We start from the raw sequence: 27,190 nt of genomic DNA on the forward strand, positions 1-27,190 counted from the left end.
CTCAAGATTTTACTTTTTATCACAAATTGAATAGGAAATTATTGGATAGTTTTGAAAGGAAGTTGTTTTAGAAATCAAATCCAGGTTTTGGGGAATAATTTGACTCACATGGATGATGAATGGGAGAAGAGAGTTGTTATTCAAGCATTTTTTAGTCGTGTCTGACTTTTCACAAGCTCATTTGGAGTTTTCTTGGCAAAGATAATGGTTTGGTTTGTCATTTTCTTTAGCAAATAAGTTTTACAAATGTGGAACTGAAGCATACAGTATCAAATGACTTGATCTGGGTCAAATAGCTGTTAAATACACAAGGCCAAATTTGAACTCCTGAAGAAGAGTCTTCCTGATTCTAAGCTCAGTTCTCCATCTAGCTGTGCCATCTAGCTGCTTAGAAGAGAGAATGGTCAATGACTGAAACTAGGGAAAACTTTTAGGGGCTATTGTAGTAGTCCAGGTGAGAGGAGATTAGGGTCTATGCTAGGGGAATGAGATGGAAGTAGAATTGACATGAGTCAACAGCTGATTTAATGAGTGGTAAGGAAATGGGATCAAAAACGATTCCATGAATGTTACCTTGAGTTAGAGTAAGGATAATGGTCACCTAAGTAAGAAATAGGAATATTTGGATGATAAAATGATTTCTGTTTTTGGGCTCATTGAGTTGCCATTTCCTAAGAGACATCTACATGGAAATGTTCAGCATATAGTAATATGGGACTGGAGGTGAAGAAATTATATATACTGAGGGGATAATCAAATTCATTGGAGTTGAAATAAATTAGCATGAAGAAGAATGTAGAAAAAAGAGAGAGATGAGAGTATATCAGAGAGCTTTAGAAAATACACATCTTTGGTAAATAGGTGGAAGAGTATGATCCAGCAAAAGAGACTGAAAAGTATAGGGAATAATGATCAAGAGACTCTCAGGAAAAAATGGAAAGACTTACATGACACTATGTAGAATAAAATGAGCAAAAATACATCTGGATATAGGAGCAGTAATATTGTATGATGTTCAACTAAATTACTTAGCTATTCTTAGCAATATAGTAGTGCAAGATAATTCTAAAGAAGAAGAACTGTTGGAATCTATATCAAATAGAAGCATACATTTTTTTAAACTTTATTTTTTTTGTTTTCCTTCAAAACATGACTATCATCAAAATGTATTTATATACATGCATAACATAGCAATTTATACATGTATAAACATAACAAATTGCTGTCTTCTCAATGAGGGAAGTATGAGAGGAAGGGAGAAAAAGAATTTAGGACTAAAACTTTTTTTAAAAGTGAATGTTAAAATATTACATCAGAAAGTGACTTAAAGGAGAAGTCAAACAGGTGAGAGGAAACCAACAGATCATTATCTTGTAAGGCAAACATGGAGGAAAGGGCATCCAGGACATGTGAAAAACTGAAAATAATTCAAGTAGACTGAGGATTCAATAATGGTATTGGATTTAGCAATTTATATATAAGTATAGCATATATATCTTTAATATTTATCTATAAATGTTAATAGCTCTCATTTCTATATGATATTTATAGACAGGATTTATGATCACAGATTTCCATTTGGAAGGGACCTTAGAAGCAATCTAGTAGTATCTTTCCTCATTTTACAACATGAGAAGCTGAGGCCTAAGGAGGCTAAATGACTAGTTAGCAATGAGTTTAGAAACCATGTCCCTTATTTCTGAGTATTCTATAATTAATCAGCAATTCCTTTGCATGGAAAAAGGCCAAATATTTTAATATTTTTGCCTTAAAATATACAAATATATTATTATGAATTAATTTTAAAGTTAATTATAATCATGTTATGACATAGATAGGACAGGTCTAATGCATAGGGATTTATTAAGCAATTTTAAGATGACTGGCGGTTTCTTCTGTCTATATTTCATGCCTCTTTGTAGAAATTGATTTAAATAAAATAATTTGCATGTTCTTAGAGGATTTCATTGCATTTACAAGGACTAGAGGAAAACCACATTAATTATTGCTATGTCATCCTTGCAAGCTAGCGAGAAATGAGATATAAAACCTGAGCCAAACTATATATAATTAGCATTAAAATGACTCAAGCATGAAAATTAATCAAATGGGATTTGAAGAGTCTTATTATTCTTGTCAACAAAAGAATATCATACCTGTTTGCAAACTTTTATTTTGATTGCTCATTCCCCCACATCTTCTCATTTATGAGAGGCACTTTAGGTCCCTATCACACTCCTTAAATAAGATATTTTTTAAAAAAAATTTCTGTTGTTACAGCTTTTGCTGTCATACATAATTAATATGTCTCTTAAACGCAGATGATGCTGGCTGAAAAATTGCACAGCATGCATTCCAGGTGTCCAACTTCTTAAAAGTAATTATTTCCTCTTTCTGTATGGGTATTATTTAATGTTAATAAGATTTTTGATGGGTACATCCTGTTTACATCATAATATCTTCTTCCAAGCTCAGTAAAGTCTGGATTGAAGGCCAAGGTGTTCATTAACCCAGGAAATAAATACTCCATACAGATTTTTAACTCATTCCTGCTGAAGTTCATCAGTCTAAGGAACACCTGCAGTCAACTCATTCAAATGATAGATGATTCCTAAAAAACCCAGAAAAGCAGGGAGGTGGGAAGGAGAGATATTTGGTAAAGAAAGGTGATTATAAGGAGCAGGTAGTATGTTAATTATATGGGGAAATAATAAAGCAATGTAAAGAACATATAGAAGATATAAACAAAATTGTAATTGGCTACATATGTTGATAATTATGAAGGCCCCTCAACCTAGGGATAGACAATCTTTTTCAAAAATTTATTTATTTTCATCCATTTGCACATGCATATTTCCAAGTTGCAAATTTTCCTCCCCCATCCCCTCAACAGGGAGCACTGTACATACATATTTTGATAAACATGTTTAGTAATTTTTGGCATAATTAGGATTAAGGGAAAGAGATACATAAGAGATAATTTTTATAAAGTGTTCATCAGATTGGGAAAGGTTGTTTTTTTGTGTGTTTTGTTTTGTTTTTCTTCCTCTGGATGGGTATAATATAGTCCAAAAACCAGTCAAATATAGTTGTCCTAGTTCTCTGGATTGTGGAGAAGAGGATAGACAATCTTCTGTTCCACCTACCTCCCACCAGTCTGCCCCACCTAAGCATGATCTTGATAATAGAAATTTAACCATTATAGATTCTTTATTTTAATTTAAATTTTTCCTTGTTTAAAATATAAATACCCCTTGAAACACATTGCAAATTATTCTTTGGAGGAATCAGCAGTAGAGATGGAATATTTGTTTTTCTTCCAAATTCAAGTTCTTTAGCTATATGGTTCTTTAGCTAGGGAAATATTCCAGAGCACTGTGCATGTTCCTGAGAATCAGAGACACTCTGGATAGGACAGGGGAGGAATATTTGACTATTTTTGAGATAATACATTTTTATTTGTTTGTTTGTTTGAGGTAAATTAAAAATGCCCTATGTCTGAAGTCTTTTTACCTTATATACTTCTTTGGGATTGAGGAATGCTTTACTCTTTCTGAAGAGGTGTGGCTCAAGTCAAATTGCTTAAGTCACCAGGGAAAGATGCTAATGGTAACTTGAACCAGAAATACTTAATGAGACAAACCTAGGATTTAGTTGAAAAGGCTATTTCCTTTTTCAATTTATTTGATAAACTAGTGGATTAGAATAATTAAGTAGATAAACTCTGATTTTGGGGAGAAATATGGTATTAAATTATAGCACAATAAGATACATTTGACCCTAGTAGAATGACTTGACCCAAATGGCAGTCATTAATGTTTTATGTCATTTTGGAACCTGTGGAGTGTCCCAGAGATCTTTACTTGCTCTTATAGTTTTTTTTAGATTTTTTTTCAAGGCAATGGGGTTAAGTGGCTTGCCCAAGGTCACATGGCTAGGTAACTATTCAGTGTCTGAGGTTGGATTTGAACCCAGGTCCTCCTGACTCCAAGGCCGGTGCTCTATCCACTGCACCACCTAGCCACCCCCATCCTATAGTTTTAATATTTTTAATCACTTAATCAGTTAGAAGCATTAATGACATGGTTATCAAATCCCTAGATCATGAAGAGCTGAAAAGAATAACTGACATTATTGATGACCAACAGGATTCAAAAACATCTTGACAATCTAGAACATTAGGTTAAATCAAATAATCTGAAATTTAGTAGGGTTAAATGCTAAATCTTATATTTCCGTTTAGAAAACCTAATTACAAGTTGATATGGGGAAGGTTTGAAAGGTTGGCAATAATTCAAAAAAAGATGAGGGGATACTTTTAGCAGACAGAAATAGCAAAATAAATGAACAATATGGTATGGCATATAGGAAAGTCAATGAAATAGTAGGTTGTATTAAAAGAAGTGCAATGTCAAGGATTTTTGGGCTCTGTCCTCATCAGATCATGGGAGTCATATTCATTTCTGGCAATTCATTTAAGGAAGACAATTAGCAAACAAGAGAAGATTAAAATGCCCCTGACAAGAATCATATGTATTTTGTTTATAAAAGTGAAAGCTTGGTTGGGAAAGGAGATATGAAATAACTGAAAATCCTTGTAGGGCTTTCAAATGGGGAGGGGTATTGGGCTTTTTCTGCTTGAATTTGGATCAATAAGTGGAATTTGCAACAAGCTAAATTGAGATTTAATATTGAAATGAAATGAACTGTCTTTGTAGGTGCTATAGATCTCCTACACTGGAGATCTTCAAACAAAGGCTGAATGAACACTTTTATGGTACCTAAGTAGAGAAGATTCAGCTGGGATAGATTGAACTAAAAGTCATCAAACTCTGCTTCCATCTTTGGAATTCTGTGATTTGTGTTATATTGATACAAATTAGCTTACAAGATACTTTCTAGTCTAAGAACGAGAGATATCACACACACACACACACACACACACACACATACAAAAATATACACAAACACATATAAACACAGATTGATGACTTTGAGAGGTGAATAGAAAAGCAAGCCTTTATTAAACACCCAAAGAAGATGATGAGTAGAGTAGAATGAAAATGGTTACTGGATGAATAAGGACATCTATAAGATGTTTCTTTGATGCAAAAAGGGAAGTACCAAAATTAAGAAGTGCAAAAGACCTCAAAAGACTATTTTTGAAATTTTTAATTTTGCTCTACCCTGTCCAACAATTGTTTGTAATAAAATTTTAATTTGATACATTCCTTTATATATTTTTATATTTTGATGCTGACCAAATGAACATATATAATGTTTCAAGTATCATTAAAAGAATATACATTTTCCAATTTATCATAAGAGAAATTATATATATGAAAATCTATTTTGTCATATTATGGAGCTTAAATAAAAATTCTAATAAAATATTTTTGCATGGAAATGATTAAATGTATATATAATTTATTTATATCTGTTATAATATTCATAGCAATATTTTTTAAATTTCTGACAATGTGGCCTATATAAATAAGCAATTTCTGTTCTGAATTCATAAAATAGCAAGAAAATATTTATATTTTTCTGTAAATTACAGGAAGTAAAAATGATGCTTAATAATTAGCTTGTGATGGTATATGTTTATTTTCATGGATCATACATATAAAATGCATATTACTCTATATTATATATTATTACACATTTATATTCTGAAACAATCTAAAAGAACAATCATGTTTTTGTCTCAGCACACCCTCTGTATTTATTGTAAGAATAACATATTTAGCATGGATATAAATGTACATGCATACACATTTGCAATTTTATTCACTACATCTTTTCCTAAGAACAAGACACTTAAGTTAACATATGTCATTTATGGGTAATAGGATATAAAGATTCCCCCCACCCCAGAAGTAGGAACAATGCTAATTTTAAAATACTACACTGTTGTTATCAAGGGGCAAGACAGTCATGTTAAAGACTTTCCTTGGAAGATGTTTTTCTGAGTAATATAGTTATTTACACACTCATTTTACATCTATTTCCTTTAACATTTCCTATATTCATAACACTGTATAAGCTGTTACAGAGAAGATAAACATATAAGACAAGGTTTTCATTATGCAAGAATCAATATTCTAATAGATGGGAATAAGTATTTCAACAATCATAATAGACAATATTTTCTAATTGTTATATGAGTGGTGCAGATAAAAGTGTAAAAGTGAAAAAGGGCAAAGGAACTTCCCCTGTTGAAACAAGTTTGATGAGCATTTTCAAGAAAAGCATTTAATATGTAAAGGTATCTACTGGAAAGGAAATGTCAGTTTTCTTTGGAGATGAGCAAATGTTTTATTGAAAAGGTAGAATTTGAACTGAATTTTTACTAAAATTTTGGTTAATGGGTAGGGTAAGCATATTTTGAATAGAAAGAATGGCAATAATTATATGGAGGTAGAAGGCATAAATGAAAATGGAAAAAAAATATTTTGAGGTGTTCCTTAGAGAAAAATAGTAAAGATGGAAATAGTTTTAGTGATCTTTGAATTGGTTATGTGTGCATGTAAATACTAGGGGTCACAATAGTCATTCATTGAAAAACTAAATATGAATTCTATTGAACTGTCCTATAAAAACAAGGATCTTTTTTTAGGTTTTTTTTTTTTTTTTGCAAGGCAAATGGGGTTAAGTGGCTTGCACAAGGCCACACAGCTAGGTAATTATTAAGTGTCTGAGACCAGATTTGAACCCAGGTACTCCTGACTCTAGGGCTGGTGCTTTATCTACTGCGCCACCTAGCCGCCCCCAAAACAATCCCAAAACAAGGATCATTTTAAATTGTCTAAAGTCTCATAACTACATAATGGCATATTTATCTAATAATAGCACTATAATAATTTAAAATACTCATTTATCAAAGTTATATTCATGTCACCTTTATCTCTCCACATACATCTAGTTCTTATAGCACTCAGAATAATATTACTGATTAATAAACGCTGATTCACTCATTATATTAAAATTTGGATTCTATAAATTTGAAAAATCATGAATAAATTAATATTTCTAAAGTAATTTAAAGCATACTCCCTGAGTTAGCTTGCAAGAGTATATCTTTCTTTATTTATGTATCTTCAAAAGAATAATCAATATAGTTCTGAAATTAAAAGTATATAATTGCTTTCTTTTTTAGGTAAGCCAGTAATGATAGTGACTGAATATATGGAGAATGGCTCTTTAGACACATTTTTAAAGGTAAGATTTGTAATAGTTTTTATTTATTATAGCCACAACCCCCTAGCACTGATGTTGTTCATTATATTTCCTTGTTGACTAACTTTCTCATTATCTTTCCAGAAAAATGATGGACAGTTTACTGTAATTCAGCTAGTAGGAATGTTGAGGGGCATTGCCTCAGGAATGAAGTATCTTTCTGACATGGGCTACGTGCATAGGGATCTTGCAGCCAGAAACATCTTAATCAACAGTAATTTGGTATGCAAAGTATCTGACTTTGGACTTTCCAGAGTACTAGAGGATGATCCTGAAGCAGCATACACCACAAGGGTGAGTTCTAACATTAGCAATAATATGAGAAATCAACCCTAGATTATTATACTAAGGAAAATTATGAATAATATGTTTTAAAGATTTTTATGTGTCTTAGAGCACAGAAATAAGTTGAACCAAATATCTATAATTTTGCCCCATAACAACAAATGAATTGATACCAGGGGATTGTTTAATTACTTAGAGGAATATCTTGTGATTTATAGATTTATAATTAATCTTACTAAAAGAAAGTAATCTTTTGTACAGTTATCTCTCAAAAACTTTAGTCATGCATGTCCAAATGCATTATCATTCTTACTATAAATTATTGCCTACTGCTTACCCAGAAAAGAAGCTAGTTAGGCCAATTTGATCTGGATCATAAACTTTTCTTCCTGTAGAAAAATGCCTAGTCTTCTCTCCTATTTAATGTTTATTTATCTATATCATATATCAGTGAATGTATTTAAAGTTCATCCTCGACTTCCGGTGTGGAGTCAAGATGGTGGGCCGAAGCTAACAAGCTCTCAGAGCCTTTCCCTAACAAAGATACATGAAGCCTCTACTCTGACATTCACACTACAGATCCCACCAAGAAAAAAAAAGATGTCCATGAAGCAGGAGAGTGGCTAAAGCAAGAAGCTTTTAGCCAAAGTGCAATCCAGGTCTCGACAGCTTAATAATAACAGAGGTCCTGGCAACTGGATAGCAAGGCAGCTGAGAGGATCCCAAACAAAATCTGAACCCAGAAACATTGGATTAAGGACAGGGCAAGTTGGGAACAGTCCCCTGTTAAATCAGAACCTGGACATAAAGGTAGGAAAAAAAAAAAAAAAAAACCTCTGCAAAGGCAAGGCCTGGACTGCATAGGCAGTATCTTGACCAACAATGAGCCAGGGAAAAGACCAAAGCCCCAGCAAAATAAAAGCTTGGATCTATACTCCCAGGAGCAGAGCTACAACAACAAAGATGAGCAAAAAAGCTAAAAGAGTGCTCACCTTAGGAAAATACTTCACAGATAAAGATGACAGCAATGCCATGTCTGAAGAAGAAAGCTGTGAAACATCATTCTCAGGAGAAGTATCAAAACAATCTATAAATTGTACTAAAATACAAAAGCTCATCAAAGAGCTTAAAAAAGAATTTAAAAACCAAAGAAGAGAGGGAGAAGAAAAATGAGAAAAAGAAATGAAAACCATGCAGGAAAATTGTGAAAAGTTGACCAGAGAATTCAACACCTTTAAAAAAAGAAAACACAAAAGGTAATTGAAGAAAATAAAATCCTAGAAACTAGAAATGAACAGTTAAAAACCAAGAAACCAAGATTACAAGATTCCATCAAACAAAATGAAAAAGCTGAAAAAATTTGAAGAAAATGTAAAATACCTTCTAGGGAAAATGAAGACCTGGAAAACAGATCCAGGAATGGCAATCTATGAATCATTGGACTACTAGAAAGCCTGGACCAAAAGAAGAACCTAGAAAACATCATGCAGGAAATTATAAGGGAAAATTGCCCCAATCTACTATGAATATGACAATCTAATATGACAATTGAAAGAATCCACAGAACCCCTCCAGAAAGAAACCCCAGGATTAAAAACTCGAAGGGCTGTAATAGCCAAATTCCAGAACCCTCAAATAAAAGAGAGAATATTACAAACACAAAAAAGAAAACATTTCAAATACAAAGGGAACACAATCAAACTAACACAGGAATTCTCAGCCTCAACACTGAAGAATTGGAAGAACTGGAAAAACATATTTCAGAGAACTAAGGAGCTGGAATTGCAACTCAGATTGTATTACCCTGAAAAATACTTCATGTATTGTCAGGAAAAAAGGATGGATGTTCAATGAAATACAGGTCTTCCAGAATTTCTTCACACAAAAACCAGAACTGAACAGAGACTTCATTCACCAAATACATGACTGAAGATTTACATAAAAAAGGTAAATGAAAAAGGGGACTGAAAAACAAAACTGTTTTAAACCAATGTTGGTCCATAAAAGAGAAAATATAACAATTATCTCTAAGGAAAATTAGAAGGTAGAATATAATTATTGAGAATGAGCCTAAGGGATATAGACTTAACTGGGTCTTGTCCCTCATTTGAAGAGATCACATCACTATGCTTGAGATAAAAAACCCTTTAAAAAGCAAGAGTGTTGACTTTAACTTAAAAATCTCATTACACTCTGACTGGCTTTAATTCACAAGGTTCTTTTCACAAAGCACCCTGACTAATAAGGATATCATAAGCTGCAAGGACCTGAAACAGTGTCTCTATTACTTTATAATCATTTGTAAAGTTTTCAGTGGGACCTCCAGAGCCTCCCAGTACTTAGAGATCTTCAAGATACTTTCAGTTAAATAGATCAGGATGCTTCACCTAACAAGAGGTTAAGTACCCTGGGTGAGGAGGGGGGAGATAAAGTGGGAAAGAAAATAGACTGGGGGGGCACAAATAGTACAAGAAATAATATGGCATTGGAGGATATTTTGACTTGTGAAGAGGATTGCTTTTCAAACAATCAAATAAACAATCTGTGATGATATCTTGATAACAATAGGAGCTTATCAGGCAAAATAGAGCACCAAGGGAAGAGGAACAAAGATTTATAATTTTAGAGGGAAAGAAGGGAGAATCTGAATGATGTGTAAATTCTATTAAATAGATTTAGATCAGTGAAGAAAGAAAATAGTTTCCCACTTGGATTTTAAAATCTAACTTAATCTACAGGGAAAGGGGGGGACCATGAAAGGAGAAGATAAGGGAAGAAAGGACTGATAAAAGGGAAGGGAAGGTATAAGTGAAAATGAACTGAAATTTAAATTTTTAAAAAATAAATGAAAGGGTGGGAAAAGTAGTAAAAGTTTAGTGAAGAGGAATAAGAAAAGGAAAGAGATAAATATAAATGGATAAAGAAAGCATAGAGGGAAATACAGAATTAGTGATCTTAACTGTAAATGTGAATGGGATGAACTGTCCTATAAAACAGAAATGGATAGCAGTATGGATTAAAAAAATAGAATCCTACAATATATTGTTTAGAAGAAACACATTTGAAAAAAAGGATACACAAGGGGTAAAGGTAAAAGGTTGGAGCAATATACATTATACTTCAGCTGGGGTAGCGATTCTAATCTCAGACAAGATAAAAGCAAAAATCAGCCTCATTAAAAGGAGTAAGGAAGGAAACTACATCTTCTCAAAAGGTACCATTGGAAATGAAGCTATATCACTAGTAAACATGTATGCTCCTAGTGGGAGAGCTTCCAGATTCACAGAGGAAAAATTTAGTGAATTACAAGGAGAAATAGACAGCAAAACTTTAATAATGGGAGACCTCAACCTCCCTCTCTCAGAACTAGATAAATCTAACAATAAAATACAAAAGAAGGAAGTTAAGAAGGTGAATGAAATCTTAGAAAACTTATGTATAAATGCTTCAAGAATATAAATTACAAATGAGTTGCCAGTCTTTACTGGTAGGGAAAATTTCCACAAAAGGAATATCTATCCATTTCTTTTCCAGTATCTCCCACTCCCTCTTTCTGTGTGTGTGCATGCATATAAATATTAGTTCATAAAGCATAATCTTTTAAAAAATAATTATGAAGAAATGAAAGTTAGTATCAATTTTTAATTATGAATATATCTTCATTTGGAAATTATATGAAAACAATTAGTTTTTGTAAAATAATGATTTTACAAAATTTGTAAAAAACCAAAAACTTTTGTAAAAGTTCATTTGGGCTAAGTTCTTAGGATGGAAGAGAAGGAGGTCTCTCAAACACTAACCTTATTTTACCAGAGCATGACTGACAGCTATGCCTCAGTAAAGGGTTATATTTCAGGTCCTCATGGAGCCTGCTTCATACTGGAAATGAGTGAAAAATGACTTAAGACTTTCTGCATATGTCAGGGCCTCATGGTCATGATCTATTAATGATTTTTTTTAGCACATATTTTTAAAATATGTTTTTCTTCCCTCAAATGAAAATTCTAGCAGCTTTTTTCAGGGATATCTGACAAACAATGTTTTCTTTTGTCATTTTATGAGTATGATTGGTCCTTTTTCTTAAGCAATTATTTGAAATTCACACACCTTTCTTTCAGTTTTTTTAAAGTATACAAGATTCAGCATTTGGTTTTCTAGTTTTACCTATTTAAGAATTAGAAAAAATATTTTCAGCTTGAAAAGACAAACATGACATTTATTTCCTCTTTGAACTGAAAATTTTTTAAAAAATTATTCATTGTTATTACTGTGCAGAATAATCTTTTAAAAATGGATAACTTGGTGAGATTTGTCTCATACCTTGATTTCTATTTATTTGCTTTAACATGATAATATCGAACATGTTACCCTCCCCCCATAAAAAGTGCCCAAAATATAAAAGCAGAAGATATAAATCCAGTGTTTGTGGATATGCATGAATTTCCCATCCACCTACCACTCCCACAATGATGTATTTGCTTTCATTTATTTGACCGTCAGGTATATATTTACTTCCTATTAAACTCCTTAAAGGCTTGTGAGGGAACTCTTAGATATCTGGATTGTTTTTTATTATTTTCAATTCTTGTGAAATAAAGGTAGGAAAGTAAGAGAAAGAAATATGAAATATTTGCCTGCTCTGGTTTTTTTTGTTTGTTTGAAAATTATGAGAATGCTCTTTAGTGACCTGCTGGCCATGATTCAAAGCAGTATAATTGAGATGTGTATCCTATATGTGCTCTGGTATTGAAACAGAATTGAAAACTACAATCCTTTTTGGACAAGGCAATTAGTAGTCAGTCTACAAGTGCTCATAGTCTAAGGTATGCAGAAAGAGATTGAGGGCTGTCAAACAAATTTTCTTTACAATTCTTTATCTCCTTCCAAAGTCTTTCAGGTGAGAAAACTGTATCCCTTGCTATGTCTAAAACTGTGGGCTGTTATTTTATTTATTTATATTAATATTTATCTTTCTTAGGGAGGAAAAATCCCAATCAGATGGACTGCACCTGAAGCCATTGCTTTTCGCAAGTTCACCTCTGCCAGTGATGTCTGGAGTTATGGAATTGTGATGTGGGAAGTTGTTTCCTATGGAGAGAGACCATACTGGGAAATGACCAATCAGGATGTAAGTACCAAACCAAATGCTACTGCACAGCCCTTGATTATGGGCACATTATATTTTTGAAAGTGAATTGAAAAAAAGAAGGATTAGTTTAAATTCTCTCCAGTCTTTTTTTTCCTCTGTTAAACTTATTTTAGCTATTTTCCATGAATTATAACTCCATTTATATGTGTCTAAAACATGCATTTTTATATACATAAGATTTATCTTCATCAAATGATTCATTTATATGACAATGATATTTAACTCTGTTTAGTTAATAAATATAGTATTATATATCTAGAGTTGAAAGGGATCTCAAAAAAGTAATTTAGTCCCACTTGAAAAACAAACAAAAAAAAAAAAATCACAGTTATTTGTCCTGAATGTCCTAGTTTATAAGAGATGGGATTTGAGCCCAGGTCTTTGATTGGAATATATGTTTGTGTTGCAGGACTTAAGCAAAACCTTTTACTATTGTTCAGACACTTTTAAGTAAATTTCCCAATCTAATCAGTACAAATCACATAGGACTGACCTAATTTCTCCTCTAAAATTTGTGTAGTCCTTATTTTATTTAAGAGCCCAACTTTAGTCCTGGTCATATGACCTTCTGGGAGTCCTTTAACTTTTCTGAGCCTCGATTTTCTAATCTGTAAAATTTTTTTTAGGTTTTTTTTTTTTTTGCAAGGCAAATGGGGTTAAGTAGCTTGCCCAAGGCCACACAGCTAGGTAATTATCAAGTGTCTGAGACCAGATTTGAACCCAGGTACTCCTGACTCCAGGGCCGGTGCTTTATCCACTATGTCACCTAGCTGCCCCTAATCTACAAAATTTTAATGATTGTATTTGAATCATTCACGTCAAAGAATTGTTGTGAAGAAAGGATTTTGTTCATTTCAAATTATTCTATAAATGCAAGTTATTGAGAAAGTATCAGAAAGTATCACATGAAGTGACAATAATTTACTAAAATAATAAAACCATCCAAATAACCATGATGGTGCAGAGATGACCCTATTCTGCTTACTTCATGCTGCATCAATTCATATATTTCTTCTTAAATTTGTTTCATTATTTCTTACAGAACAATAATATCTTATTACAGTAATGTGCCATAATTTTTTTGATCATATTCTAAATTATGGGCATTCCTTTACTTTTCATTTCTTTGTCACTGCAGAAAGAATTACTATAATTACATTGGACATTACTGTGACTCTGTGTTCTTATGTGTAAGCTATGGCATTACCAAACTAGAAAAATTTTAGAGACCTTTCCAGAAGGGGCTCCATGAATGTTTGTAGGTCAAAGACTAGCTTGCAACTCATCCCTAGATGGTTGGAAGTCAAATGGTGAAATGTTTTCATCCATAGAAACTGACAGAAACTATATGCTAAAACACACTAATAAATTAATAGAAATTTGGAACATATCTTTAATCTTTATTAACTATTCTAAAATCCCCATTTGCAGTTAGTCTGAATTTATTATGTGTAGAAGGATATCGAAGCTTAGTCTCATCAGTTATTCCTCTGAATGTACATTGTTGAGCAAACGTTTCTGTGACAATTTCTGTTCTGTTTAAACCACAACTATTCAGCAGCTCCCTTTTCTACTGAGTTGATTTTCCAAGCACATATACACATAACATGAAGGAAGCAATATCTGATTCTTTATACCCTTTATTATGTTTTGCCAGAAGAGGCAGCACTTTCTAAATTGAGTTAACACTATTGATTTGAGTGTCAATGCCAAGAACATGCATAACTTATAAGAGTACTTCAGATGTAGCATGGTTTTGCTGAACTGGTGCCAGCCTGTCTGCTACCCTTATTGCTGCTACCCTTTCTCCTTGGTTAACTCAGAAAAACTTGGCTTTTAAAAAAGTAAGTGTTTCAGGCTGACAAATTTAATAAGAGAGGGTAGACCAAATAGGATTAGAGCTCTTGGAGTTTAGCGATGAAATCCTCAGTAAAGGTAAGGAGTTACATAATGACTTGAAAAATCACCAACTCAACATCAGAATTCCTTTCTCTAGATTATTGGCTTTTCCCTTGTGCAACCCTCACTCTCCATCCACACCCATTTGCCCCCCCCCCAAAAATCATAAAGATGTAAGGCATTCAGATCACGACTTAAAGGTAAATTGAACTCAAACACAATTGGATCAATTATATTTTAGATCTAGGATATATCCTATATTTAACTTCTAATAGAATGATCTTCCTATCTTCCCCATAATTTGTAACACATCAATCTCTTCTATGCACTAAAATTCAACTGTACTGTTCTACTTAGTATTCTGCAATATAAGATGCTCTATCTCTCTGTCTTTTTCCTGACTGTCCACAATACTTGCACCATTCTATCTCCCAAACTTTGTCTCTGAGATTACCCGATTACTTCAAAAGTCACCTCACTTGCCATCTCCTCCAAGAGACATCTCTTGGCTCTCTAGGTTATTTACTTGATATTTATCTTATATATGCCAATTAGTAATTAGAATCTCCTCCATTAAGAGGTAAACTCCTAATGGAGAGGAACTTTTTAATAGCTAACACATAGCTATTTAAATGTGTTATACTACACAATAGTCTACATTAATAATAATGCTTCCCAGGTAAAAAGAAGGCTTTAAGGAAAATTGCAAATGCTGATTTTTCTCCATGTGGAGTTTAATGTTAATCTTTTCCATTGTTTTTTCTATTATTTGAAAATAATTCATGTCTTAACTCTTTGATGCAATAGAATAGTTACTTCTCATCTTTCTAGAAGAAAATCTATGCTTTGATCTTGTTCACAGCGATAAATGATAGCCTGGAAAGATTTATTCAAACCCTAGCTCTGATTCACCAACTACTCCTGGGAAAAGGGTAAAATCTTATTTAATTGTTTGTATTTCCATGAATGAAGCATCAAGGAAATGACTCAAAGATGCCTGATGAAGTACATTAGAAAGAACTGATTAAATAGGATATGAGTGACTTGAAAGTCAATCCACTTCACTTCAAAAATAAGTAACTTCTTTTGTTATTACCCAATAGAATTTGACCTTTTAGTGCATTAATAGTTTGTCAGTTTTCCTATGACATTTAAAGTAGTAGACACAAATTAGGACCAATATCAAAATTGGGGTGGATGAAGTGACAACATAATTCAGATTCCAAATCAAGACAAAGAATTTTCTTGAGCAAAACTCTGACCTTGTACCTTTGACACAAACTATAATTCCATTGAAACTATATTTTAGCATTTCTCTAAAGAAAATGTAGGTTTTGCTAAATTGATCTTGAACAGTTACAATTCTTATCTAGACATTCAAAATAACGGTTCTGAATAGTAAGGTCTTAGGGAAATTTTTGTTTCTTTTCCAGAACAATTTTAGATGGCTTATAATAATCTTAACAATATCATATATGCCTGCTTATATAGAGAGATATAACAATACCAATAAAATAAGAAGATATTTTAATGGTTATGCTCATTGATAGCCTAATCACTCACTACATTAGACATCTTTGTTTTCTAACCAAAATAACAAATTTTCAAAACAAGATTAACAGAAAAAATCTTGATGGATAATGTTATATTGTTCTTTACCAGTGATAAAAATGATTTGAAGTTGTGCTGTTGTTCTAGCTTCAAAATGATTTATCAAAAAAATCACACTTCTCTGTCTCTAATTGGGTCTCCAAATATGTGCATGTGTGTGTATATGTGTGTAATGAATAGAGAAAAAATTAATTCTTGGTTTGTTTGCAAATTAGCTTCATAATATTTGATGATTCATTGCCTCTCTGGGCATCAGATTCATCTAAAAGAGGATTAGACTTGATAATCAACAAGGCAACATTTAATTAAAAAGCAAATTCCAGAATTATATTCACATGTGATGGGAAACTAGACATTCTATCATGTCTTCATATATATGTATATATATATGTATATATATAGTCATAGATAGATGATAGATATATAGATAGCTAATGTATAAGTCATATATATATATATATATATATATATATATATATATATATATCACATCATTTGTATAGCCACATTCAATGAAAATTTTGGTCACATACTGGCAAAGAAAAGTCCAAAATGGGTACCAGTCTTGTATTCTAAAAATGGCTTTTTTCAAATTTCTTCTCAAAGGAACATGAAAATTCTACTCTTAGTTGTTTCTGTGTCAACAATTTATTGTTTTCTGATTTTTCCAAAAGGAATTTATTTGCCTGCATTGGTGGTTAATTTGCACAATGTCTCACTTTATGAAATTCAGAGAAAACTTATGTCCCTGTGGGTTTCAATAGTACATTGGTTTTCAGCCACTTCCTCTGAAGTGACCAGTAAACCTAAAAAAGAATTATGCTTTAGTTTACTTATTCTACTTACTCACAGGTATTTAAAGTTCTTAACTTTTTAGAAATTTTATAAATGCTGAAGAGGGTGATAAAATAGCCCTCAATTTTTTTTCCTACTCACTTTTTAAACTTTCAAAAGAACATGCTGCTTGAGAAAGCATTATCTCTGTAAGCTTCAGTTTTCTCATCTTTAAAATTGGCATATTCATTCTTGTACCATCTGCAAAATGATAAGGACCAAATGAGATAATGTATGTGAATTTTACAACATAAAACACTCTTGAAATATAGGACATTAGTTCCTTGCACTCTCATAAGAATTATATTTCTCAATGTGGACTTTTAGTCCTTCAGCAGATATTTTTAGCATGGCCTCATTTTCTCCTTCACAGTGATACAATCTATTTAGTCACATTTAATATCTGTTGTCTGTTTCAGATATAATTTTGTCTTTAGAGAAATATCATTTGCTTATCAACAAATGTGTTTCTCTTAAAAAGTCTGATCTCTGACAGATCAAAAGTGAACTCTCTCATCCATTATTATTTTCCATAGCTGATATAGTATAACAATTTTCCTTAATCATCTAACCCTGGGTTGTTAGTGGTGACTGATGATTCATATTTGGGGAATAAGTATTCAAAAAAAGAACTACAGGAGAAGAAAGATAAGAAAGACCAGAAAGAGGATAAAAACTTTTTTCTATAGAGAATAGTGTCCTAAAAGTCAAGGTGGTAAATATCAAGAAAAAAATTATTCTTAGAACCATTGAATGAATTTTATTTTAATATCAAATTTTAAATAATTATTTCTTTTCCATCTGTGATAGCAATGATTCTCTGAAGAAAACAATAATTAGAAAAATGCAACTGGAGAATTTCATTAATTAGGAATATAATTTAACAGAAATATTATGATAATTTTCCATTGCTGTTTATATTTGCTACCATTTTAATATAAAAAATTCTGATTGAAATCTTCAGAATAAACAAATCTGTTTTTAAATAATTCATATCAACATTTCACATTTTAATCACTTCAGAAGAAATATCTCTTAGAACACAAAATAGAAATATACGTTTCTTCTTGCATATATACATTGAAAGTCAATCATTAAATATTCTACTTTTAATATGCTCGGTAGTGTGCAGTCATTCAAGATTCCAGGCAGTACTCTGTGACTGATTATAAGCAGCTAGAGTCTGACATATGAATGATGCATGAGATAGTTATGTTCTTTAGCCTTTGACTTATCTGTCATTTAGTGTACAACTTTGTTTTGATGCAAAATTATATGTTAATTATTTTTAAATGTGTTTATGTTCATGTTTAAATGTTCTTTAAAAAAATGCCATTCAGATAAAATTTCTGTAACTATTATTCCTATTTAGAAAACAAGAATAAATAAAATGAATTATATATATATATATATATTTCTCAACATGTTGCATATCTTTTTTATTTAAGGAGCAATAATTGCCATTCATCATTCTTATAGTTAAACTACTATTCATTTTTATTTTCTTAATTTATATATATATATATATATATATATATATACATACATACATATACATAATCCATTTATTTATTTATTTTTCATTTTAATTATGTTCCTACCCTTCTTGAACCACCTTTATATTCTTTTGGCCAGGAATAAAAAAAAGGTGAGGAGAACAGTGAAAAATATTTATAGCAGAAATCTTAATTTTCTGGGATTAAAAAAAAATTACTTCATCTTTCTCAGGTAATCAAAGCTGTTGAGGAAGGATACCGTCTGCCAAGTCCTATGGATTGCCCTGCTGCTCTGTACCAGTTAATGTTGGATTGCTGGCAGAAAGATCGAAACAGTAGACCCAAGTTTGATGAAATTGTCAGCATGTTGGACAAGCTCATCCGTAATCCAAGCAGTTTGAAGACACTGGTTAATGCATCAAACAGGTACAACAATGGGCCCCCCACCCTCCCAATTTTCAAATGTTGACCAATTTCAATTTTTTTCCTCATCATATACTATAAAATCAAAAGTAAGATATTAAATATCCAAATACAAAGAAGTTCAGGGTAGGATAACTATAAAGCTATAAATGTGTCAATATATGTGTATATATATGTATATATGTATATGTATGTGCATTTATATATATTAATGTGATAGTATTAACATTCTGCTATCCTTATACTTTGCTGAAATTTCTTCCTCTCTCTTTTGTATTTTCTTTTTTTTAATCACTAGTTCTACTCTACTTCCTCCCAAATCTCACCTTTCCCAAAGAAAATCCTTCACTTGTGACCAAAAAAAATACAGTGAGACAAAACAAATTTCTATTATACTGCTTGTTTCTGAAAACGAATCTCTTATTTTATGCCTACAGTCCATCTTCTGGTCCCCAAGTGCTGGGAACCTTGCTTTATCATCAGTCATAATCAGTTATTGTATTGGCTCAAGTTCTTAAACTTTTGAAACCTTTTTTATATAATATTGTAGTCATGTTATAGTTAATGTGAGATAAAAGCATTTTATACATTCTTCAAGAATGTATAAAAAAGTTATATATAAAATAAATAGGGAATTCTTAAATAGAAGAAAGACATTAGAATTAAAAGGGTTAGCTGTAGAAGTATTCTTTTTAAAAATACCATATCCCTTTGTATATTAGAGTTCAGGTCATAATTACTCAATGAAGGTAGATAAAAACCCTTTTCCTTCTGTGTTGTTTACCTATTTAATCATCTGGATAGGCTATGGTGATTCAACTACTTGTCCCTTTAAGTTTTACTTCTAATTCCAACTACATTATTTTTGTTTGTAAAATAATCAATCTCAAATAATCAAAATTCGCCATTTTCAGTTCCTGTGATGGTTTCTCTACCTATATTTGTCAATACCGGTTCCATCTATAGTTGTTTAATATTTTATTCTTTTTCAACTTTGCTATTATTATCTTTTAAATGTATACAAATAATTTTTGTTTTTATTTTCTGTATATCATTGTCTCTGTGATGCAGTTTATCTATAATAAGACCATAGATTTATAATTGGATGCAACTTTAGAGGTGTCATCTAGGCAGAAATGAAAATGTGAATTCTGGAAATGCTAAGTGACTTGTCCAAGGACAAATAGTTGAAAAATGAAAGAACTAGGATGCAAATCAAAACTTTTGATTAAAAATTGACATTTTCCAAGACAATTCTTTAAATAATACCTATACTTTATGAGTTGGAAATCATTTATTTTGAAAATGATTAAATTCTTATTTCTGATTTAGAAAAAAAATGGCATTTTCTTGAAAATGTCAAGTTTTGTTGAACTTTTAAAATTATACCTGCTATTTATATAGTACTTTAAGTTTTTGAAAAAGTCTTCACAAATTTTATATAATTGAATCCAAAAACAACCCTAGGAAGTAAATATTGTTATTGTTCTTACTTTACAGATGAGCAAACTATGGCATAGAGACATTAATATAGTGATAGCTAAATCCACCAAAGCAAGATTCAAACTCAGATCTTTCTGAATACAAATTTTATACTGAGCCATTGTTTCTTTTTTATATCATTATATTAAAACATTTGTAAAGTGTATACAAATACCAGTAATGATCACCTGTCTCTGTTGACAGGTGAGGGGGAGAATTACTTTTTTTAGTACCTATGAAAATCACTTAATCATTTAGTGGAAAACTTGCGATGTTTATAAGAAATCTGTTGGATCCAACTATTTATTACTCCATTTGGAGTTTTCTTGGCATAAATACTTAAGTACTTTTCCTTTCTTTCTCCAACCTATTTTATAGATGAAGAAAATAAGGCAGCAGGATTATGTCTTTTACCCCAGGGTCATATGACTAGGAAGTGTCTGAGAGCAGATTTGACCTCAGAAAGAGAAATCTTCCTGACTCCAGATCCAACTCTCTATCCACTGTGATATCTTGTTGACTACTCTAAAATTACCTAAGCAATTAACTGTTTTTCCTTATTGTGCCTTAAAGTATTTACTTTAAATTATTTCCCTATTTATCTTGGTCTTAAGAATATTTTATATACACACTTTGAAAAATCCTTATTGATCACTATACGTTACATGTAAAATTGGTGACCATTCCATGGCTTGCTATGAAGATTCTTACCATGATATTCAAATGACTCAAAATTACGACAGGTGCAGGAAAGAATTCCTGAAAGAGGAAACCTTATGGGATAATTGTCCACTTTTTCATCTGCTTTTATTGCTATATTCTGACCTTGACTGAGAATGATTCCTTGGTACCTAAATTAATCTATTGAATACTCTAAAAAGACACTTTTTCTTTAATCATTTCAGTCATGTCCTTCTCTTCAAAACCCCATTTGAAACTTTCTTGTCAAGGATATTGGAATGATTTGTCATTTCCTTCTTCAGATCATTTTACAAATGTAGAAACTAACACAAACAGGTTTAAGTGATTTTACCAAGGTTACCACACTAGTAAGTGTCTGTGACTAAGTTTGAATTAAGGTCTTTCTGACTTCACACCTGATATGCTATCTATTGTGCCACCAAATTGCCCTGTCATCATATACTTTGCAGTCAACAAAAATGAGTTTTATTTGCATAGAAAAGATACTCAATGAAGGTAGATAAAAACCCTTTTCCTTCTGTGTTGTTTACCTATTTAATCATCTGGATAGGCTATGGTGATTAAAACCTTAGCACATCTTTTATATCTGAAATTTGACCCTACTTTGGCGGGCCTTTTTATGTAGACAAGGGAATAATATCCCATGTCAAACTGTGTAAAGTTACCAGAACTCCCTGGGACAGTTAAATATTGGAAACAACTGTCTTGTTTTTTTATAGAAAGAAAAGCCTAGTCAAAGTAGAAATGAGTAAATCTTGATTGATCCTATCACAGGCATATTGGTACTTTGAGTATTTTCCATTAATTCTGAAATCTGCATTTGGTTTTACTCAGCAAGAGTAGATGATTTTAAGTGTTTTCTTTTCAAAAATACAAAAGAATATGTCATATCTTAAAAAGTGCTTATCTACTTTAACACCTTTCTTCTATTGCCAAAAAGGTTGTAAGCAGTAAGAGTCCAGAGCTGAATTGACAGCACTTTAACATGAGGTCAGAAATGGCATAGAATGGGTAAATTAGGCTAAACAAGTATTTTGTATATTATATGAATTTGTTTACTAGGAAAAAGTCATTTTAAATACAAAGAAAGAATGTATCTTCCATGTACCATTAACTCTCTGAAGAAGCAATTGGAGAATGAATCTTATTAGCAATTAGTTTTAATGTCATTTCCAACAAATCAGTAATTAAAAAGATTTGAAGTCATGACAGGTATGAAAGACTTTCTTATTTTTTTTATTTTCTGTGCTTTTAATTTGTTGACATCAGCTAGACACACCTGGACATATAAAGTTATTGCACAGAATTAACAATAATGATTTCTTATTATTATGATTATTAAGAATTTATTTATATCATACTATATTATGACTCCATTTGATTGTAAATGGTTCCATTTCAAAATTGACTTGTTTTATTCATTAGAACAGTTCATTATTAAAATGTCATTTTCCTCTCTGTGATCATCAGCATTCGAGTTTTATATCATGCTAGCAAAAAATCCTGCTTTAATCTTTGCCTTAGGGTTTGAAGTGTTTTTTTGGTTCCTAGGTTCTACATCTAGACCAATTCATTCTCCACGACAGCATTCTATAAAACTTCATTAAAATGATGGTTAATTATGTGAATTTTAAAGTAATCAGTATATGATATGTTCACTGTTTTTCCTTAGTAAAGACCAGAAACAACTAATTATCTAGCACAACATTCCCAGTGTATCTTGAAATGAACAGATCCAAGGAGATATTGGCAATACATTTGAAATATCTGTTATTAAATTGTGGATTCTTTTTACTGACCAAAGTCCACAATTTGTCTGCAATTTGAAAGCTAACCCCCAAATTGTTATTTGAGGTACAGAAAAGTTACATAGTCCAAAATCAAAAAACAAGTAACAGTCAAGGATGGACTTGAAACCAGGGACTTCTGAGTGAAGATATCTAAATGTGTAATATTTGTGAATTCATGTAATTCTCATTTCTAATCACATCTATATGTTGGATTTATATATCTCTCTATATACATATCTATATCTATCTATATATATATAAATTACTTTGAAAAAATTTCATGTTTTCTTTAAGTTGAAAGTCTATTTGGTTTAATTAAAGAACTTACTGTATTGGTTTTTCTTAATGATGAAAGGAGAAATATTTTTCATGTATATAAAATTACTGTAAATATAAAAATTATTGAAAATATTGATATCATTTAGTTATCAAAAAGTCATTCATAATTTTTAATGTATTTTAGAGTGTCAAACTTGTTGGTAGAACATGGTCCTCTAGGAACTGGGGCCTACAGATCTGTAGGTGAATGGCTGGAAGCTATCAAAATGGGACGGTATACAGAGATTTTCATGGAAAATGGATACAGTTCAATGGATGCTGTGGCTCAGGTCACCCTGGAGTGAGTAATTTTTTTTTCTGATAATTTTCACATTATTTGTGGGGAAAGGCAAATTTATTGAAAACCAGAATGGACAGGGCCAAGGGAAATTAGATAATCTTTGTCCATGCTCAACAGCTTGCAAAAAAGCTTCATCTTTTTTAGTCTGTGTTGTTGTTAACTAATAATTGCATGGTAGAAGTCAACCTGAAGTCAATGTCACGTATCTCCAGTACATTTGCTTCTTTACCTTAAACAAATAGCATTTGCGTTTGAATAAATGGAAAACTAGTTCCTAGTACAATACTGCTTTATGTTGTGGGAAAAAAAAAGATGTTTTTCTTGACACAGTTTTTATACTGCTATATAAAATAAATGTTAAATGAATGTAAATACAAAAAAATGTAAGCACAATTGGTATGACTAGTTCTATGAAGTAACAAAAAATAAGGAACTATACCTTGTCATATTGACTTTGTAATGAATGCCCAGGTAACATCAAACTTAATAAAAGCTGATCTTTTCTCATTGGATTGGTAGGTGGTACACATTTGCATTTTAATAATGCAAGAATTCATCAGTTGCTACCTTTGTTTTTTGGTGCAAGCTCTGTAAAACCAATTGTGTCATTTTTCTGTTTGCACGTAAAAGATTAAATTGATCAAATCCTATGAAATAAAAATCACTTCAATTAACTGGTGAATTCCCTAATGTTGTCTCTGAATTTTTTTTTATATTTCCTGTATGTACAATTGTTTTAACTTTTAGCTTTGTTATTTATAAAAATTGGCCATTCAGTAGTATTTTTAAGTTAAATTGTCAAAGCTAAGAAATTTAATGAAAACTTACTGTAAAGTACTTAGTTTGAAGAGATACTGCCATTTATAAAATTCCGTGTTAAAATAACATTAGTGAAAAGAGGTTAAAACGCAGATTAGCAATTGTTTTTGGATTTGTGGTCTTGAGTTACCTGGGATAATGAGAGGTAGATTAAATTATTTGCTAAGGCTCACACAGCCAGTATATCTAAAATTTAGTATCTGAACCTCAGTCTTCCTTTCTCTGAGACATTGCTTGGAAGAAAGAATTACCCTATAGCATTAAAATCGCTGATATGAAAAATGTTAAAAAAGGGTGCTAAAATTATCCCAAGCACTATATTTGCCTCATATCACATCTTCCACATACTTTCCCACTATATAGTCTCTCACCAGTCTTATAATCTTAACATTATTGCACGCCTAACAAGTTGTGGCCAAGATCATGTAATTCCCATAGCTTCAGCATTTCTCATATCCTGAACCCATTATTAAATGGGCCTAAATCTCAGTTTGTCCTATTCCCAAATTCCTCCTTTCCACAATACACAAACAAGAGCTACCTAATTTCATACAGAAAATTATACACTCTTAGTCCTGACTCTGCAGGACTTATGTCTGTGCTATTTTGCAAATAGTGGGCTGAAAATATTACTGATTATTTAAAGATATTTATATATGATTGCTATTTAATTTTCAATAAAAATGTCATTTTAATTTATTAAATTTATTATTTGTCATTTTATATTAAAATGATATTGTAGGTATTTCTTCTACCCATTGTCAGATTACTTGTAAATGTATAATAAACATATTTGCATTAAATGATGTCTCTTTTTGTCATTAAACAGATATATATTTAAATATTTAAAATTCATGGTCTGTCTAATTCTCCTTTCCTTACTGAACTCACATTAAATAATCTTACAACAGTTTCTAATTTATTCTTTTCTTCTTGGGGGAAACTCCCTTTTTTGTAAACAAATGCTTTATTTGAATCTTTGATACTTTACATAGTCTTCTTGTCATTTTTTCTGATTTTTATTGCTCCCCCCCCCCCGTGGGTCATTTCTTCCTTTCTTTTTTTTTTCCCTGGGTTTATATTTTTTATTCCCTATTTACTTTTTGTTTTGCAGCTGATCTTGCACCTTCTTTCCTTCTCTAATTACCTACTCTTAACTGTCTACCAGGCTTTCAAATACTCTGAATTCTTGTTATATTGTGTCTACTCAGTTACCCTTGTCTTTTGTGTTTGTGTGTGTGTGTGTGTGTGTGTGTGTGTGTGTGTGTGTGTGTGTGTGTGTGTGACCTTGATGCCTGAGTGGAAGAGTAAGATTAAAACTGAGGTTACTCAGAGAGCTACTCAAAGATCTTGCTAATTATGCTTTCTTTTTTTGTAAGATCCAATTGTAGTCAGATTTGCATGCATATTAGGGGATCCAGGGAATCCCCATTCATATCCCTGACATGATAGTCACACATGATCATGAAGAAATAGCTATTATGTGAGATTCCTTACCAGATTCCATTGTTTATGATCCCATTTTCAAATACTCTTCATCAATTTCCAAAACCATTTTCCATTGAAATGGAATATGAAATAGAAAATGAAATAAAAACTCAGAGACAGAGATGGACAGGTTAAGTTATCTGGTCAAGATTACAGGTGGGGAAATCAACTTAACCTATCATCTTGCTGGTTCTCGTTCAAAAAGTTAGAGAGATAACTTCTAAAATTCCCAGCTGTTGGTAAAATGAACTGGGAGATCAGCAAAAGGAACAAATAAGCTTGGAAAGCAAAGACTGATTTTGTGCAATGAGTATTAGTCCTATTTCAATATTAATTTTATGGGGTTTGCCATCAAAGTAAAGAAGACTACACAAAAAACAAGCAAACCATAAATTGTCTTGAAACACTTCCAGCTCAGGGAGAAAATAAACTACAATTTGAAAGACCGCTTTTGCAATAGCCCTGCACACATATGATACATATATCAGATAATTATACTTCAAATCAAATTCCAGCAAGATAAAAAGTCCTGACTGCCAAAAGCTAATCAATGAAAATGGTATTACTCTGCCCCCATCAAACCTAGATTTAGAAAGAATCTAGATATGGAACACATCACTGTTTTTAACATCAATGTCATAAGATTAAGAGTTGAAAGAAATATTAGAAATGATCTACCTTGATGGCTTCATTTTACAGGTAAGGGAAGTGAGAGTGGGGGGGGAGGTCAAGGCTTGTAGCAGCAATCTTCCTTACTTCCATATAAGTATGCAAATTGTTGGAAATAGACAAAAGAGAGAGGTCTTGTGACTCATTTATTCTACTGCGGTAGTATAAATTATTGCCTATGGCTCTAATAACATGAATATTGCTGCTTGATGATAGCAAGTATTAATATGAATAACAGTGATGGCAATGACAAAAATATGTAGTTTGTTCAACAATGCAGAATTACAGATCTGTAGTGCATACAGGGAGATTTTGTACTCTAGGTGAGTTGTGAATGGAATCCAAACATGTGAATTAAGGAAAGAATAGCAGCTCGCTTTCTGAATTGCCTGTCAGATCTACACAGTCAACTTTTGATTATTTAGATAATGAAGTCAGTGTCAACATAGATTAAAATAAATCATGGACAATGACAGTATAGGCAAAAAAAATAAAAGTGATGATGCATTACATTTATTTTTAGGTGTATGTATTTTATATTGTTATACCATACATGCTTTTTAATATAGAAGCCAAATATTTTTTATAAATCTTCTCAGCTCTTTTACAGGAGAGAAAAAAGTATAATAATTAACATAATGATAACTTAACTACATATGTATAATAGTATGCACATTATAAATAT

The 27,190-nt window shown here is 31.7% G+C and overlaps 1 protein-coding gene across 2 annotated transcripts in view; it reads left to right on the forward strand.

Annotated features, from left to right (window-relative positions):
• The window catches only part of EPHA5 (EPH receptor A5), a 567,705-nt gene that overhangs the window by 535,431 nt on the left and 5,084 nt on the right, over window positions 1–27,190 (forward strand). For both annotated transcript variants that reach the window (XM_074229341.1, XM_074229342.1), the window contains 5 exons: window positions 7,160–7,221; window positions 7,324–7,533; window positions 12,503–12,652; window positions 18,746–18,939; window positions 23,374–23,529. In XM_074229341.1, coding sequence (XP_074085442.1) covers window positions 7,160–7,221; window positions 7,324–7,533; window positions 12,503–12,652; window positions 18,746–18,939; window positions 23,374–23,529 — 772 coding nt within the window. The remainder of the gene's footprint in view (window positions 1–7,159; window positions 7,222–7,323; window positions 7,534–12,502; window positions 12,653–18,745; window positions 18,940–23,373; window positions 23,530–27,190) is intronic.

Source organism: Macrotis lagotis, chromosome 3, assembly GCF_037893015.1.
Source record: "Macrotis lagotis isolate mMagLag1 chromosome 3, bilby.v1.9.chrom.fasta, whole genome shotgun sequence".
NCBI classification, from domain to species: Eukaryota; Metazoa; Chordata; class Mammalia; order Peramelemorphia; family Peramelidae; genus Macrotis; species Macrotis lagotis.